Source organism: Anser anser (genome assembly GCF_964211835.1).
Source record: "Anser anser genome assembly, chromosome: 2".
Lineage (NCBI taxonomy): Eukaryota > Metazoa > Chordata > Aves > Anseriformes > Anatidae > Anser > Anser anser.
In genome coordinates this window covers 49,525,881-49,539,811 of record NC_139721.1, presented here as the reverse complement: position 1 = coordinate 49,539,811, position 13,931 = coordinate 49,525,881, and the positions used below count along the sequence as shown (strand labels likewise).

General features: G+C 40.2%; 1 protein-coding gene across 4 annotated transcripts; it reads left to right on the top strand.

Annotated features, from left to right (window-relative positions):
• The first annotated feature begins 1,495 nt into the window (after window positions 1-1,495).
• On the top strand, window positions 1,496-12,641 carry RIOK3 (RIO kinase 3). Of its 4 annotated transcripts, none has more exons than XM_083823947.1 (14): window positions 1,725-1,835; window positions 2,347-2,406; window positions 2,554-2,675; window positions 3,440-3,585; window positions 3,718-3,822; window positions 4,303-4,412; window positions 5,123-5,266; window positions 6,001-6,128; window positions 7,260-7,451; window positions 7,871-8,030; window positions 9,040-9,120; window positions 9,205-9,294; window positions 9,664-9,771; window positions 11,265-12,641. In XM_083823947.1, exons 2-14 carry the CDS (start codon window positions 2,389-2,391, stop codon window positions 11,364-11,366), a joined length of 1,506 nt encoding a protein of 501 aa, XP_083680073.1. In that variant the 5' UTR covers window positions 1,725-1,835; window positions 2,347-2,388; the 3' UTR covers window positions 11,367-12,641. The 4 variants fall into 4 exon arrangements, with proteins under 4 accessions (XP_083680072.1, XP_083680071.1, XP_083680073.1 ...); XM_083823948.1 differs by having other exon boundaries at window positions 1,729-1,835; window positions 7,263-7,451; XM_083823946.1 differs by lacking the exon at window positions 2,347-2,406 and having other exon boundaries at window positions 1,496-1,835; window positions 7,263-7,451.
• Window positions 12,642-13,931: the final 1,290 nt, after the last annotated feature.

Sequence of the window (13,931 nt, the reverse complement as noted above, 5' to 3'; positions counted from 1 at the left end):
GGGATAAAGAATGAAGATAAAAAATTCTGCCAATGTTGATTATCATAACTAACTTGAGTTACGTATTCAGTAATTGCTAAACAGCTTTAGAAATATTTTGAGTAACATGAAGGGAAGTTTCTGCTCTGTCTAGATTTTAACTTTTTTTCTCAGGAGATGTGAATGTGTGGCAAATGATTTTGTTTACATCTGATTTTACATAGCATTTCTTCTTTGCGTAATTTAGTTCAAAGCTTGATTCATTCATTTAAGGGGTCATGGGATCAAGGCCTCAGTCATGCAATATTCATTTTAGGAGGACTTGCTTTGATTCCTTTATTAGACTGCAGAACTGAAGAATGTGAAAAAGACTTATTTATGAAAAATAAAAACTGAATAAAAGACATAAGAATATGTCATTATGAATGTGTTTTTCTGAGCCAAAAACTAAAATGTTTTTTTAATCAGTGCTTGTACATGTGTGTGAGAGTGGTAGGTTATCTCAGGGCAGCAGGACATTGCATTGGCATCCTGTTCATTTATATAGCTGATAAATTTAGCCAGAGAAGATTGAAGGGAGCATGGCAGCAATCTTCAAACCCCAAAAGGCTGCTGCTCAGGGAAAGGAAGAATTTCTTTCAGGCAGGGCCGCAGGTGGCGAGGGCAAGAACCGCACTGCTGCTGCTTCACCGGACCGAGCCATCCTAGTGCCTCCCCAGCGCACGTCTGCATGGTGCCGGTAGGGCATGCGTGGCCAGGAGTGTGACCTGGCTCCCTGCCATCTCCCAAGCTGTCCGCCCTTTGGTTCAGCAGCAGAAGGGCTTTCTGCCTCAGTGAACGTCGCAACAGATCTCCTCGGCGATTGTGACACCTGACATCGCTGGTTGCTAATGACGGATCGAGTGAACTCTGGCCGGCAACGCTGATTCTCACATGCCTGAGTCAAGGCAAGCGGCGGCTGCTGGGGCTGGCCTGGCAGCCATGTCACAGGGAGCTTCTCCACACAGGGGATGTCAAGGGGGCTGTGAGACCCCTTTCCATGTCTCCTACCCCACACTGCTGGGCTGGTTCCCGGTTATCCAGGGTGTGGGGAGGCACAGGGGCCACGCTCCTGAGGGCCAGCGGTGAGCCAGGCCTGAGGGGCTGCCAGGCATCGCTTTGCTGCTGGCTGCAGCAGGCACGTGGGGTGGCTGTACTGTAGCAAGATGCCCCTGGCCTGACAAGAGGACATGTTAATCCCATACGATTTTCCAGGTAAACGTCGCGTTTGCCTTGGAGGCGTAACAGGTGGAGGATCGCACAGGAACCATTTGTATTAGTTCTGTATTTATGGTGAGTTATGGGATCCAGATCAAATGAATTTGTTCACTTGTACTTTGAGTTATGGGATCAGGATCAAATCAATGTGTACACTTAGGCCTTTTTTTTTCCCCCTTATCTTCATTATTTCCTCAGATAAAGCAACCTTTACCCCACCGGACCATTTATTATTATTATTCTTCCTATCGACAAGGCTCCCCGGTGGCTCTTCGCCCTTCCCCGGCCGCTCCCGGCAGGGGCCGGCGGCCGCTCCCCGTGTCCCCGTCCCCCGCTCCCCGCGTCCCCGTGTCCCCGTCCCCTCTCCGGCTGCCACCTCGCCGGGCACACACCGGCCGGCGCCGTCCCTCCGGAGCCCGCCGGCAGGTGGCGGTGCGAGGGAGCGGGGCGGCGGGGAGGACCCGGAAGGTTTCGCCACAGGAGCCCCCGCCGCCCGCCCGCCGCCGCCTCGCCCGGCCTTGCGAGCGCAGATGGACCCGGTAGGAATCGCCGCCACCGCCGTTCCCGACGCCGGGCCGGGCCCCGGCTGGCAGAGCAAGGTGAGACCGGGCGGCGGTGGCGGCCCGGCCCGGCCCGGCCCGGCCCGGCTCGGTGCGGAGACCGGGCTCCGCCGGGCCTCGGTGGCGGCCGTGTGAGCAGCGGGCGGGGCCCGCCGTGGGCCGGGGCACCGGCAGCTGTCTCGGCTCGGAGAGGGGCTGCTGCAGCCCCGTAAAGCACCGCCGGGCCCCCGAGCTGCGCTGCTGGAGGCCGGGGGTGGCGAGCTGGGTGTGTGCCGCCCCCCTGCCCCCCAGCAAGCCGAGCTGGGTGAGGGCTTCGGTGCTGCCGAGGGCACCTTCGTCGTGTTCTTCCCTTCAGAAAGTCCAGAAATGGGGGAGGACGTTGCTCATAAACCAGTGACATTCAGTTATTGCCACGGAACTTTTACACGGGCGGTGTGTAAACTCAGAAAGTTAACTTCCTGGGAAGGCCTTCCCCTGTCTTCAGAGGGTGCTGATAGCGACTTGTTTACCCCGTGTGTCCATTACTGAATGGCCTCTTCGTATCCATTAGGAACCGCCATCAGCTTCCTTTCAGTGACACCTCACTGAGTTTATGGAACTACTCCTTGAGGTATTTCTGCACTACAGTTCATCATACTTCCCTAAGTGTCCGTAGAAAACAAGCTCTTAAAAGATTTCATCAGCTTACTTTAGAGGCACTGCTAGCTAATTATGCTATTATTGGGGTTGCTGGCTTGAATGAAATGTTTATTTACAGTGTCCCTGGGGAGCCCCCAAAACAGCGTCAATATCATGTTCCCTTGCTGAGGTAATGAGTGAACAGCTGGCAAAAGAGCTGCAACTGGAAGAAGAAAATGCTGCTTTTCCTGAAGTGGTTGCGTAAGTTTAAATCCCGGATTAGTGATCTCCATAGTTGTAAATCTTCTGTCCCCTTTTGTGCAGTGTGCTTATAGCGTAGCACTATAGTAAGTGCTTTGCCTAACTCTGCTTCTTCAGGTTTTTTTCAGTGAAGATGGCTTCCCCAGGTACAACTCTTCCTTAGAGACTATTCTCTGTTACCACTCCTTTCTTGGTATTTTCTTCACATTGTTTTGGTTGCTTTAAGCCAGTCCATAAACTATGGTTTGAGAAAGTTGTCAGAAATGTTATTTCTCCTCTTTTAAAGTTTTGTTAATCGTTAGTTTGAAAACTGTCAGGTTATTCTCCCTGTACTTGGAAGCTCTAAATGTGGACCAAGAGCTTACTAGTTCTAAATGCATACAAATTCTGCCTGTGGCCTTGTCTGTAAAGCAGAGCAATGCAACACTGATTTCCTTTAAATTTTGTTTTTAATATATAGTGTATATATTTTCTTTTTATGTATTTCTAGCTGTATGACTTCTATCTCATAAGGGACATCTTAAAAATGAAGCCTCATGCTTCTTCCAGAATGGTAAACAAAGACGTTGAAGTAATATGCCCTGCAAAGGAGTCATAAAAATAATTTGGGGGGGGGGGAGGGGGGGGAGGCAGTTGAGATCCATTAGTTTCTATAGAGCTCTGCAATAGATTTTTTTCTATAGAGCAGTGAAATGGTATAAAGCAGTGTTTCTGTTTAGATTGCTGCATTTAATTTTTGGAATCCATTTTTTCATTTTATATAGTGTTGCTGAAGGACCCTTTATTACAGGAGAAAATATTGACACTTCTAGTGACCTAATGCTAGCCCAGATGCTGCAGATGGAATTTGACAGGGAGTATGACGCACAGCTTCGACGTGAAGAGAAAAAGTTCAATGGAGATAGCAAAGGTACTTTGGCACCAAAAGAAATATTTTTGCTTTGGAGATATTCTAGTGGCATTCTACTTAAGTTGACAGAGCTGTGAAGACTTAGCAAATCCCTGATAATCACAGACATGCTTATTTGTTTTCTTTCTCAAGTCTCCATATCCTTTGAAAATTATCGGAAGGTGCATCCTTTTGACAGTGACAGCTCGGAGGATGAGGTTGATTGGCAGGATACGCGTCACGATCCTTACAGGGCAGGTATGTGGCTGTTCTAAACAGTACAATTTCTTTAGTTGATAGAAATAAGAAAATGGCATAGTTGAATGAGTTTTCTTCAGTGTAAGAAGACATACTAGTTCTGTGGAAAACCAGGTCACCTAATTGGGAGGTGTTATGCAGGAAGTTGGGCAGGTAACTTAAGGCTTCTGTCTTCCAGTATTTTGGCTTCAGCGGCTGAAATCTGATCTTTATAGAGAATATATTGGGGCATCTGCACAAAATATTGAATATTACTTTGTGTGACACTCCAGAGAATACGTAAAAGTAAGTCATGACATAGCAAAAGAAGCTGACGTGTTTAGGATAAGAGAAGATAAGACTGCAATAAGATAATACAACTAAAATGTTATTCTTTTTAGTAAATAAAACTATATAATTTTTATGGGCATTGTGGAACCTTAGTGTGCATTAGTAATGTTTGTTTCAATGTAAAGCTTGGCTTTTTCTTACTGCTGGCAGATAAACCTACTACCACACCAAAAAAGGGCTTCATAGGAAAGGGAAAAGACATTACCACTAAACATGATGAAGTGGTATGTGGAAGAAAGAACACTGCTCGTATGGAAAATGTAAGTGAAAGCTTAGGGAAATTTTGCTTTGCATGTAAAACCGGAATACTGTAACTTACCCAAAGAAATAATGTCTCTACTACTGTATATGATGCTAATTTTATTGTTTATTTTTAAAAATCAGATGAAGGCAATGCAATGGTTGGTTTAGTTATTCAAATTGACAGTTTGAGTTGATTTTTGTTGTTAATTTAATAATAGTTTGTTAATGACATGATTCAAGAGCTTGCATAGAACTGTTTTGACAGTACAAAGCTATCGACAAGTGTGGTACAGAGGCAAATAAAACATCAGGGATATTCCTGTGAAGTGTATCTATCTAATCTAATTCCTTTTACATTAATTTTGCCTGCTCAACTAAGTATCTTGTTTTCAGTGAGTGGTTTGATGTACAGCTTTTCAGTCTACTTATCCACAGTACCTACCTTCAGTTTTCTTTAATGTAACTGGTACAACTGCTTCAAATAAGGAAATGCTGCAATTGCTGTTTTACAGGATGTTAGGTAATCTTATTATAAATTTGGCCAGAATTTCAAGTTCTGAGTTTACAGCAACATGTTTTGGATGTTGTGAAACTCACTGTGTGGAATGTTGTCACTTAAGTCCTAATTTAACTTAGATTTGCAGATCATAAAGAGAAATTTTTGCTTGTGCCAATTTTTGGTGTCGGCTAGTAACGACGCTTCAATTTCTGATGTTTCTCCTCATAGTTTGCTCCTGGGTTCCAAGTTGGAGATGGAATTGGGATGGACTTAAAGCTGTCAAATCAAGTCTTCAATGCCTTAAAGCAGCATGCATACTCAGAGGAACGTCGAAGTGCAAGGCTCCATGAAAAGAAGGAGCACTCCACTGCTGTATGTTTTTGAAGTCTCTTTATGCTCTTTATCTTGTGTAACAATGGAAGACTGTTTTGGTAATTCCTTGAAACATAACCATTTTTAGTAAAACAATTAAGTGATATAATGTTAACATTGATGAAGGAGATAGTATTAGCTCCTGCTAGAGAAAGTCTCTCTTCATTTGAGCTGCATTACTGTGAGAGCCATGTCAAAATAAGAGTAAGCAGCTTCCAGTATTTTCTCTTCTTCTTTCTAAACCTGTCTCATACTCAGCTAAAATGAGTAAACTGCTTGGAAATTATTTATAAAAACCATCTAGAGGATGAATCCTCCGCGGTTGAAGTTTGTGGCTCCAAATATCTGTCTTCATAGCAAGTTTCAGGAAAATGAGGTGACCAAGTAAATTTTAGTTAGTAATATTGGAAGTCAGTAGATAAGCTTAATGGGTGAGTTCAGAGCAGTGCCTGTAGTCTTTCCTGCTGTGGACTCTTTCAAACTTGAATGTTTTACTTTATTGTAGCTCATACAAAAGGAATATAATATTTGGGATATTAGATTCAGCATGTGTAAGACTTCTTGAAAACACTACAGAAAGTTTTCTTAACAGAAAGTGTTCTTAAGCACTAAGAGAGTTCTTCTAATACATTATTTTTTCCACCCAGTTGGACTCTTGTAGTATATAAATATTGTAACTCAATGTAAAGCAAAGGATTGTTTTAATGAATTGAGTGTTCATTTCTTACCTGTAGGAGAAAGCAGTGGATCCTAAAACACGTTTACTTCTGTACAAGATGGTCAATGCTGGGATGCTGGAGACCATCACAGGCTGCATCAGCACAGGGAAAGAATCTGTTGTTTTTCATGCATATGGAGGAAAGTAAGTATATTGTTTGGTACTCACGGTACACTTAAGTGTCAGAGATGGCCTAAAAAGGAGAAACCACAAAATATACGAACAATCTGCATGTGTTTTGTTGCTAAGACTTAGAGGTTTTATTCACGTGTATGCAGATGATGATAAATGCTGAAAACCAAATGGTACCGACTTTGAAGTCAAAAAATTCTGCTGTCTTCCTTGAGACCATTTGATGAACAGGATCAAATCCATGGTGACTCTCTGTGGGAAAAAATAAATAGTCGTTTTTACAAAAAAGTCTTGAGATTTTGGAGAACTCTTTCCACTGACTTGCCCCATACTAGGGAGCCATCATGATGATCTTAGGCTACCTGCAGATTGTCTATTCATAGAAATCACTGTGTTACCAGCTCCATCTGTGAAGTTCAGTGTAGGTGCTCTTTCTTACTTCTGGTTTACCTGGAGAATAGTGTTGGGATGAGGAAACACCTCTAGTTCAATGTATGTTGAGAAGAAACTAGTAAAACCCAAATACAGACAACCTGTTCAGAGATGTCAGGAGAGACACGAGTTGAGGGTGGAGGGAAGATGAGTTGAAGTGGATGTTTTTTGTTGTTGTTGTTTTGCTTTTTTTGTTTTTATTTATTTTTATTTGACGTGCTTGAATGATATTCAGGAGTGTTCTTTTGCTTATTATCATTCAAAGAACAATGTCCTTTGAGGTGCTTAACAAAACACTGTGGCACTGCCATTACTGTTCTAATGCAACGATTTTATCACTTGTAATATACTCGAAGTAATTATATCCATTAACAGGGCTGTTGTTAGCTATGATATTTAACTAAAATATTCACAAGTTGGGAGGTGGGCCCTATTTGATGAGCAACATCTGGTCAGAATTCCAGAAATCAAACATTCAATATGAATGAATTGAACTCTTAGAACTCTTATAAACGTAACTTGAAGTGGCTTTCAAACTTGATACAAAATCAGGTCTTTTCCCCTCATGTTGAAAATCATTATATCTTGCAATGTATTAAAAAAGAAATAAACCAAAAAAAAAAAAAACACAAAAGGCAAAAGAGCAACCATACATTTGCTTGTAAGGATGTGAATGCTTAACTTTGTTATGTGTTTAACTCTTACCATGAGAAGTGCAACTGAAGATGATAAAGTTATACCTCCAGAATGTGCCATTAAAGTGTTTAAAACGACTCTTAATGAATTCAAGAACCGTGACAAATACATCAAGGATGACTACAGATTTAAAGACCGCTTCAGTAAATTGAATCCACGAAAGATTATTCGTATGTGGGCTGAGAAAGAAATGCATAACTTAACAAGGTAAAAAAAAAACAAACTGTTGGTTTCCTATTTTCTCTTTTTAGCATAGCCTCTGATTTCTTACAATTTAATGAATTGTCAGCATCTTCAGGGATTTGGCAGCAGAATTTATAAGCCCGTGAAGTTATCAGACTCAAGCTGTAAAAGTAATTAGTTTTCTGTTAGCATTTTTAGGCCCGTTTATTGCTTTTAAGTATGAATTATCCCATCTGAAATAGAGAGTGGGGAGTATATATATATAAAATCAATTACCAATCCAGTCTGTTCAAATAAATTTTGACTCTGGATCAAGTTCTTCACACACAGCTTGGAAATGAGCAAGCAGGAACTAGAACTGTAGGTTTTTAGTTTTCCTTTTTACTTTTTTTTTTTTGTGTGTGTGTTTCTTTCTTAATCAGTATCTATTTTCTGATTCACAGAATGCAAAATGCAGGAATTCCTTGTCCTCAAGTGGTTATCCTCAAGAAACACATCTTGGTTATGTCTTTCATTGGCCAGGATCAAGTCCCAGCTCCTAAACTAAAGGATGTAAAACTTAATAGCGAAGATATGAAAAAGGCCTACTATCAGATTCTTGATGTAAGACAGTGCTGATTTCTCCTCCAATTCTGGGTTGTATTTTCTTTTGGGTAAATAGCTTAAACGGACAAATCAGCATTTATTTACTTTTCAGGATGCTTGCATCAGCTTCAAAGTATGGAGTCCAAAGGCTTATTTTACTGCTGTTTAATGAGTGACTTAGAATAAATGAGAAATTAAGCACTAGAAATAATACAAATAAATAATCTTAATCTAGTAGAAAACATGCTGGAACTAGGTGACAGAAAGGATACTTAGTAGCAGGGAAGTCATGAGCAAGTAGTCCTCCTTTTACAGAAGCAGTATTTGGTTTAGAAAGTTCTCTGAAGTCCTTCTGAGTTTATAGAATACTTAATTTACAATGTTTAATCACGCTTTGGTGAATAAACTTCCCTCCCCTGTTTTTTTTAAACTAGTCTAGTAATCAGAGAATGAATTAGAATATTGCATGGTACGATATTCTAATTCCTGTTTTCTATTGTAATTGTTTCAGACATGTACCTGCTAAATGTCTGCTCTCCATTAGCTTCCCATAGTCATAAACAAACAAAACACAAAAGCAGTTTGGTGCTGTGAATGGTCTGTACATCAAATCTTGAAATCAGTAGAGCAACACAACCATGTTTTAAATGAACCAAGTATGGAAATTAATTAGGATCCATCATCTGAAACTGAGACTTTTTTTTCCCCTGTGCGATAGGGGTAAGAGTGACAGGTATTTTTAGAGAACGTGTTTATCTGTCTCATGCACTTGGACTGTTGGCAGAGTTGACATGAGTTTACGAGACTGATTCTTCTCACTTGCCAAAGCTAAGCTCAGTGATAAAAGCTTAGTTTGCTGGCAGCTTACCAAAACTGCAGTTCCCTGTGAAGCTTCAGCAAAGACTTGGAAGAAATAATGTAAATTGTGGGTGGGGAAAACACTTTGTTGTGCTCGCCCTGCAAATGTTATCATTTGGAATAGCACACTTAGCACACTTCATTCACGCATTGATTTTGCTCCTTGCAGATGATGCAACGGTTGTATAAAGAGTGCAAACTGGTCCATGCAGATCTGAGTGAATACAACATGCTTTGGCACGATGGCAAGGTGAGCGTATTTTTAAAATGGGAAGGAAAGGTTTCATCCGATGTGAACTGTTAATACAAAATGAATCGCTGTCTCTGCCTTCAGGTTTGGCTTATTGATGTCAGTCAGTCTGTGGAGCCCACCCATCCTCATGGACTTGAGTTTCTGTTCAGAGACTGTAGGAATGTTTCACAGGTAGGACCTCTTCGTCTGACGATCGTCTGTTACACTGAATGTTTTTCCAAGTTAAAACAGCATCATTGAAATTCAGAGCTAATTTAAAATCAACCAACACAACTCCAGAAAAATGGTTGTGGCTGCAAATGTGTAGGATTATTCTTGCATGTTGTCAGTACTGATGGTGTTCTTCTCTGAAAGGGAAGAAAGTATGGAAGAATAAAACAGTACCAGTGGAAATTAGAACTTCTCTCGGTTGCTACCTGTAGGTCAACAAAAGCAAAAATGTCATTTTGACTAAAAACTGTAATTGTAATTTGTGGAAGAAAAAGGAGTATTTTGTTTTGCAGTGTAAAGTGTTTAATGTCTCCTTTTTATGTTGCCTAGTTCTTCCAGAAAGCAGGTGTGGCAGAAGCACTTAATGAGCGTGAACTCTTCAATGCTGTCTCAGGTTTAAATATTACAGCTGACAATGAAGTAGACTTCCAAGAAGAGGTACAACTTTCTGTGTTTAACATTTTGATTTGGTTAGCGAGTAGCTATTGCAATACCTTAACTTTCCAAGTTCAGTTTGTATGATTAATATGAGTATAATTTCAGCAATTATTCTGCATCCCCCTTCTAAAACGTCATTATTTCTTCCTCATACAAACATTTTTCAGAAACTCAGATTCACAGACCTCCCCATCCCATTCCTGATGCCCTGCTCCCAAGTATAAAAGGTCCACGTTGCATATAATTGCTCCTTTCGTTGTGAAGGGAAATCTAGTGGTCTGTTTTAATTTAAAAGCTAGCATTGTTGTCTTTCCTTACATATATTAAAGGTTACGCAGAGAAAGGAGAGTTGCTTTAAAATAAATAAATAAATTGCTGCTTATTGTTAATGTTTTAGGGTTTAACTTCCTTAAATTTAAAATTTATAGGCTAGCATTTTTGATGTTTAAGCATGACCTTAGACATCTGAATCCATGCTAATTTAAATATAGAATAGGAATCTTTGGTCACCTTTTGTTTTTAATGTTCAAATTTTAGCTGTGCCTCCTTGAGGCATGCATCCTGTTACCAGATACTTATAAGTTGACTAAAAATTCCACATCTACTGATTAAAGTAAGGGCTATATGGCAGTTCTACTCAAATCTTAGTAACAGCACAGGTTTATGCTAGTCCAGTATGAAGTACGTTTGAAACAGGTCCTCAAACTGATCAAGAGGTGAAGGAAATGCAAAGTAAAATAGTCACGAGGGTTTCTTAGACTTTCTAAGATCAATTTATTAAGCAAAATAAAAATTGTCTCCCTGACTGCATTGTGAGCTTAGATTTGTGTGTGGGTTCAATGTCATCTTTTTGCCTATGAGTTTTATGGGAAAGACAAACTGTTTTTATGTATCGGTGAAGTTGAGCCGCCCCTCCTTAAACTTTAGACTTTGACTTTAATAACTAAAATTACTTCCCTTGGAGTTCAAGAGGAAGTAATCCAAACAATTTGAAGATTAAAATAAACTACAGGACTGTGTTACTTGGATTGCACAAAATGTTTAAGTATAACCGTCTTCTAGTGTCACCATTGACAATGACTGCAGTGGCTTTGTAATCTTAATATTACTTGGAATTTCTCCAGTGTTTGTGGATTGGCTGAATTACAACAGAGGTGGTCAGAATTGGAGAAAGGGACGCTTTTGTAATTTGGGGAGTACACCTGGAGTCCTAAGAATCTTCTGTCTTCCCTGCAGCTCATGCATTTCAGTTGTTATATAGCACGAAGCTGCAAAAGAGTGCTACTCCTTTTACTAATTTTTTGAGAACAGATGTTTCAAGCTGTATTTCCCAAGCGTATTGCACCATACATGTGACAGAATCATTAAAATAAAATTATTGTATATACCTCATCAGTCATCTAAAGGTACCTTTTAACACTATTTAGGAACATTCTGGCACAGCTTGGCTTTATAATTTCAGCATTTTTTTTTCTTTTTTTTTGGCTTTCTAGATTGAAGCTTTGGAGAAGATAAATGAAGATCACGTGCAGAATCATGGAAAGAAAGTGTCCACATTTTCAAGTGATGGAGACCCACCTATATATGATGAATAGCACTGGCTGTATAGCTGCTTTGAAAAAAAACAAAACCACAAAAAAACCACACAGATTTGCTGCTTCTGACTATGTTAGTGCAGTGGTAAATGTCAACAGCCGATGTCAAGAGAGAGTGGTTGACTGGGAATGCCAAAATGGAAAACACAGTGAGCATACAGTGATGCCTCAGTGTTTTTTGTTTTTCTTGTTTGATTTTTATTTTTAATGTAGCCCACACGTCAGGCTGGCACTGCGAGAATGGAATGTCACTACTTTGGATGGTCTGACAGCTTCACCAATTGTCTGGTTACATTAGGCTAATATAGCTGAGGTGGTCATATTTTGTGTGATTCAGAGCTTATATGTTATACTTAAAAAAAAAAAATGTTCTAGATCATCTAAACCATTTAGTGAGAAAGCAGACTCAAAAAAGATTCCCTCTTTTTTCCCTTTTGCGACTTGAAAAAACTAATTAAAAATTGTATATGGCAACTATGTCAACGAGCCTTTCATCCTTCTCCACCCAGGGCAAAATGAACAGTCAAACTGTGCTGTAATCATGAAACTGTTAATTTAACAAAACAACATCTTTATACATGGAAAGAAAACTCTGGACCTTTTCATTAAAAGTACATGGAGTGTGGCTTTAACTGTCTGTGTTAATACAATTGGGTATTACGAGAAACTGATCTGAATCCAACCTGCAGAGGACTTCTTTAGTGATGTGCTGGAAGTCCTGAGGGCTGTATCCAAGACCCATAACAAAGAGTAAAATCAGTTACCTTCAATCTTAATATACAAGTAGTTCCAAGAACTCAGTGCAAGTCAAGAAAACAAACAACCAAATCTCTGTAACTTTGCATGTGCACTGAAAATCTGGGTAGAACACCAAACCTTCTTACTCATCTAAAAGATAATCATACACTATGAAGTCTAAATACTGATCAGAATTACTTTTAAATTAAGCTATTTTGTTTACAATTGGAAAAAAGAAAAGTCAATTCATCTTTCTTTCATGCTTTTATTCTTAATGCCAGTCTTTGTATTTTAGCAAGTTTTAAAAGTCTAGCAATGTTTTCCCTCCAGCACATTTAAAGATGAACTTATCTAGTGGGGTGGTTTGGAATTAAGAAGTTTGGATCAACTTTTTAAATTGCCATTTCTGGTGCTGCTCTTTATCAAGCAGAATATTGTGTTGCTACATGTGACATTCTCCCAGTGTGCTGTGAAAGTGATTTGGTTTTCTTTTTAATAATTGGAGAACTGGTGACGAAGTAAAAACTTAAGATCTTGTGGTGGCATTCTTGTGTGGTTCTTTGCATTGTACTGGCCATTGCCAATCCTCAATGCTATGCTAAACCAGTGTTAGGGAGTACTTTCTTCGAGTTTAACAACAGAAAAATGACTGTTTTCATGGGTGCTATGTAAACAGTAAATAACTTCTGGCCAGTTGCAATGGGTATTTGGATTTTTTTTTTTAATGAATTTGCCAATCATCTTGCTTTTACCCCTCTTGTAAGTAAAGCATCTTATGTCTTGTGGGTATGTCTTCATCACTCAGTGAAATAGTTGCCCAAAATAAAGACATCAGGGAATGAACAGAATTATGTACTGATGTGGAGTACCACAGTTACCTAACACTTTCAGGAAGACTGAAAGCTGCTGTTGGCAAATACAACCCAACTTTTCTCAAAGCATTCAGAGGATAAGGCACTTAAAAAGAAAAACAGTCATATTCTAGGCTTATTAAAAGTCTCAGTACTCCTAACGTTTCTTAGAGAAACCAAAATTTCTCTCAAAGCAGCTACCTACTACATTACAGGATTCTTGTAAAGGAAGGATATTAGATTGGTAGGGATGTTTACATTGGGAGTGAGATAAAGAGCACAAATAACTGGAAGTGGGGTGTTGTCTGAGATGTCATTTTGAAACAGGAAACTTGTTCTATTGCACTTGAGTAGGTTTCAGTTGGTACAGCTGTTTTGATTAAAATAAGAATAAAATATAAAAAATGAAGTAATGGTCCTCGAGCCTGTGAATTGAAGCTAGTGGGCCTGATTATATTGCCTGAATGTCTTTTCGCCCAAAGCAGTAATATTTGCTCAGGATTTGCTTGGAGACTGGATTAGTGATAGGACTAGAGTAAATGGCCTCAAGTTGTGCCAGGGGAGGTTCAGGTTGGAAATGAGGAGACGTTTCTTTTCAGAAAGAGCAGTCAGGCACTGGGACGGGTTGCCCAGGGAGGTGGTGGCGTCACCGTCCCTGGGGGTGTTCAAGGAGAGGCTGGATGTGGTGCTTGGGGACATGGTTTAGTGGGTGACATTGGTGGTAGGGCCAGATGATCTTGAAGGTCTTTTCCAACCTTAACAATTCTGTGATTGTATGACATCTAGATACTTTGTCAAGTAGCTCAAACCAAGGGAGAGGTTGCTAAAACAAGGGTTTTCCTGGACTCCTCAGCCGTGAAAGCCTCTAGGGTTATTACCACGCAAACAGCATCTCAGAATTCTGGATATTCGTCACAAAGTCCTGAGGCTAAACGCGGGCAGAATTCCCTACGTTTCGGCTAACAAGCGAGGACCT

Bases quoted from the DNA above. Each gene is read 5' to 3' on its own strand.
- RIOK3 (XM_083823945.1), top strand. From the start codon at position 1,767: ATGGACCCGGTAGGAATCGCCGCCACCGCCGTTCCCGACGCCGGGCCG. The intron at 2,676-3,439 runs GTAAGTTTAAAT...CATTTTATATAG, and splicing joins GCTTTTCCTGAAGTGGTTGC to TGTTGCTGAAGGACCCTTTA. The intron at 6,129-7,259 runs GTAAGTATATTG...TCTTACCATGAG, and splicing joins TTTCATGCATATGGAGGAAA to AAGTGCAACTGAAGATGATA.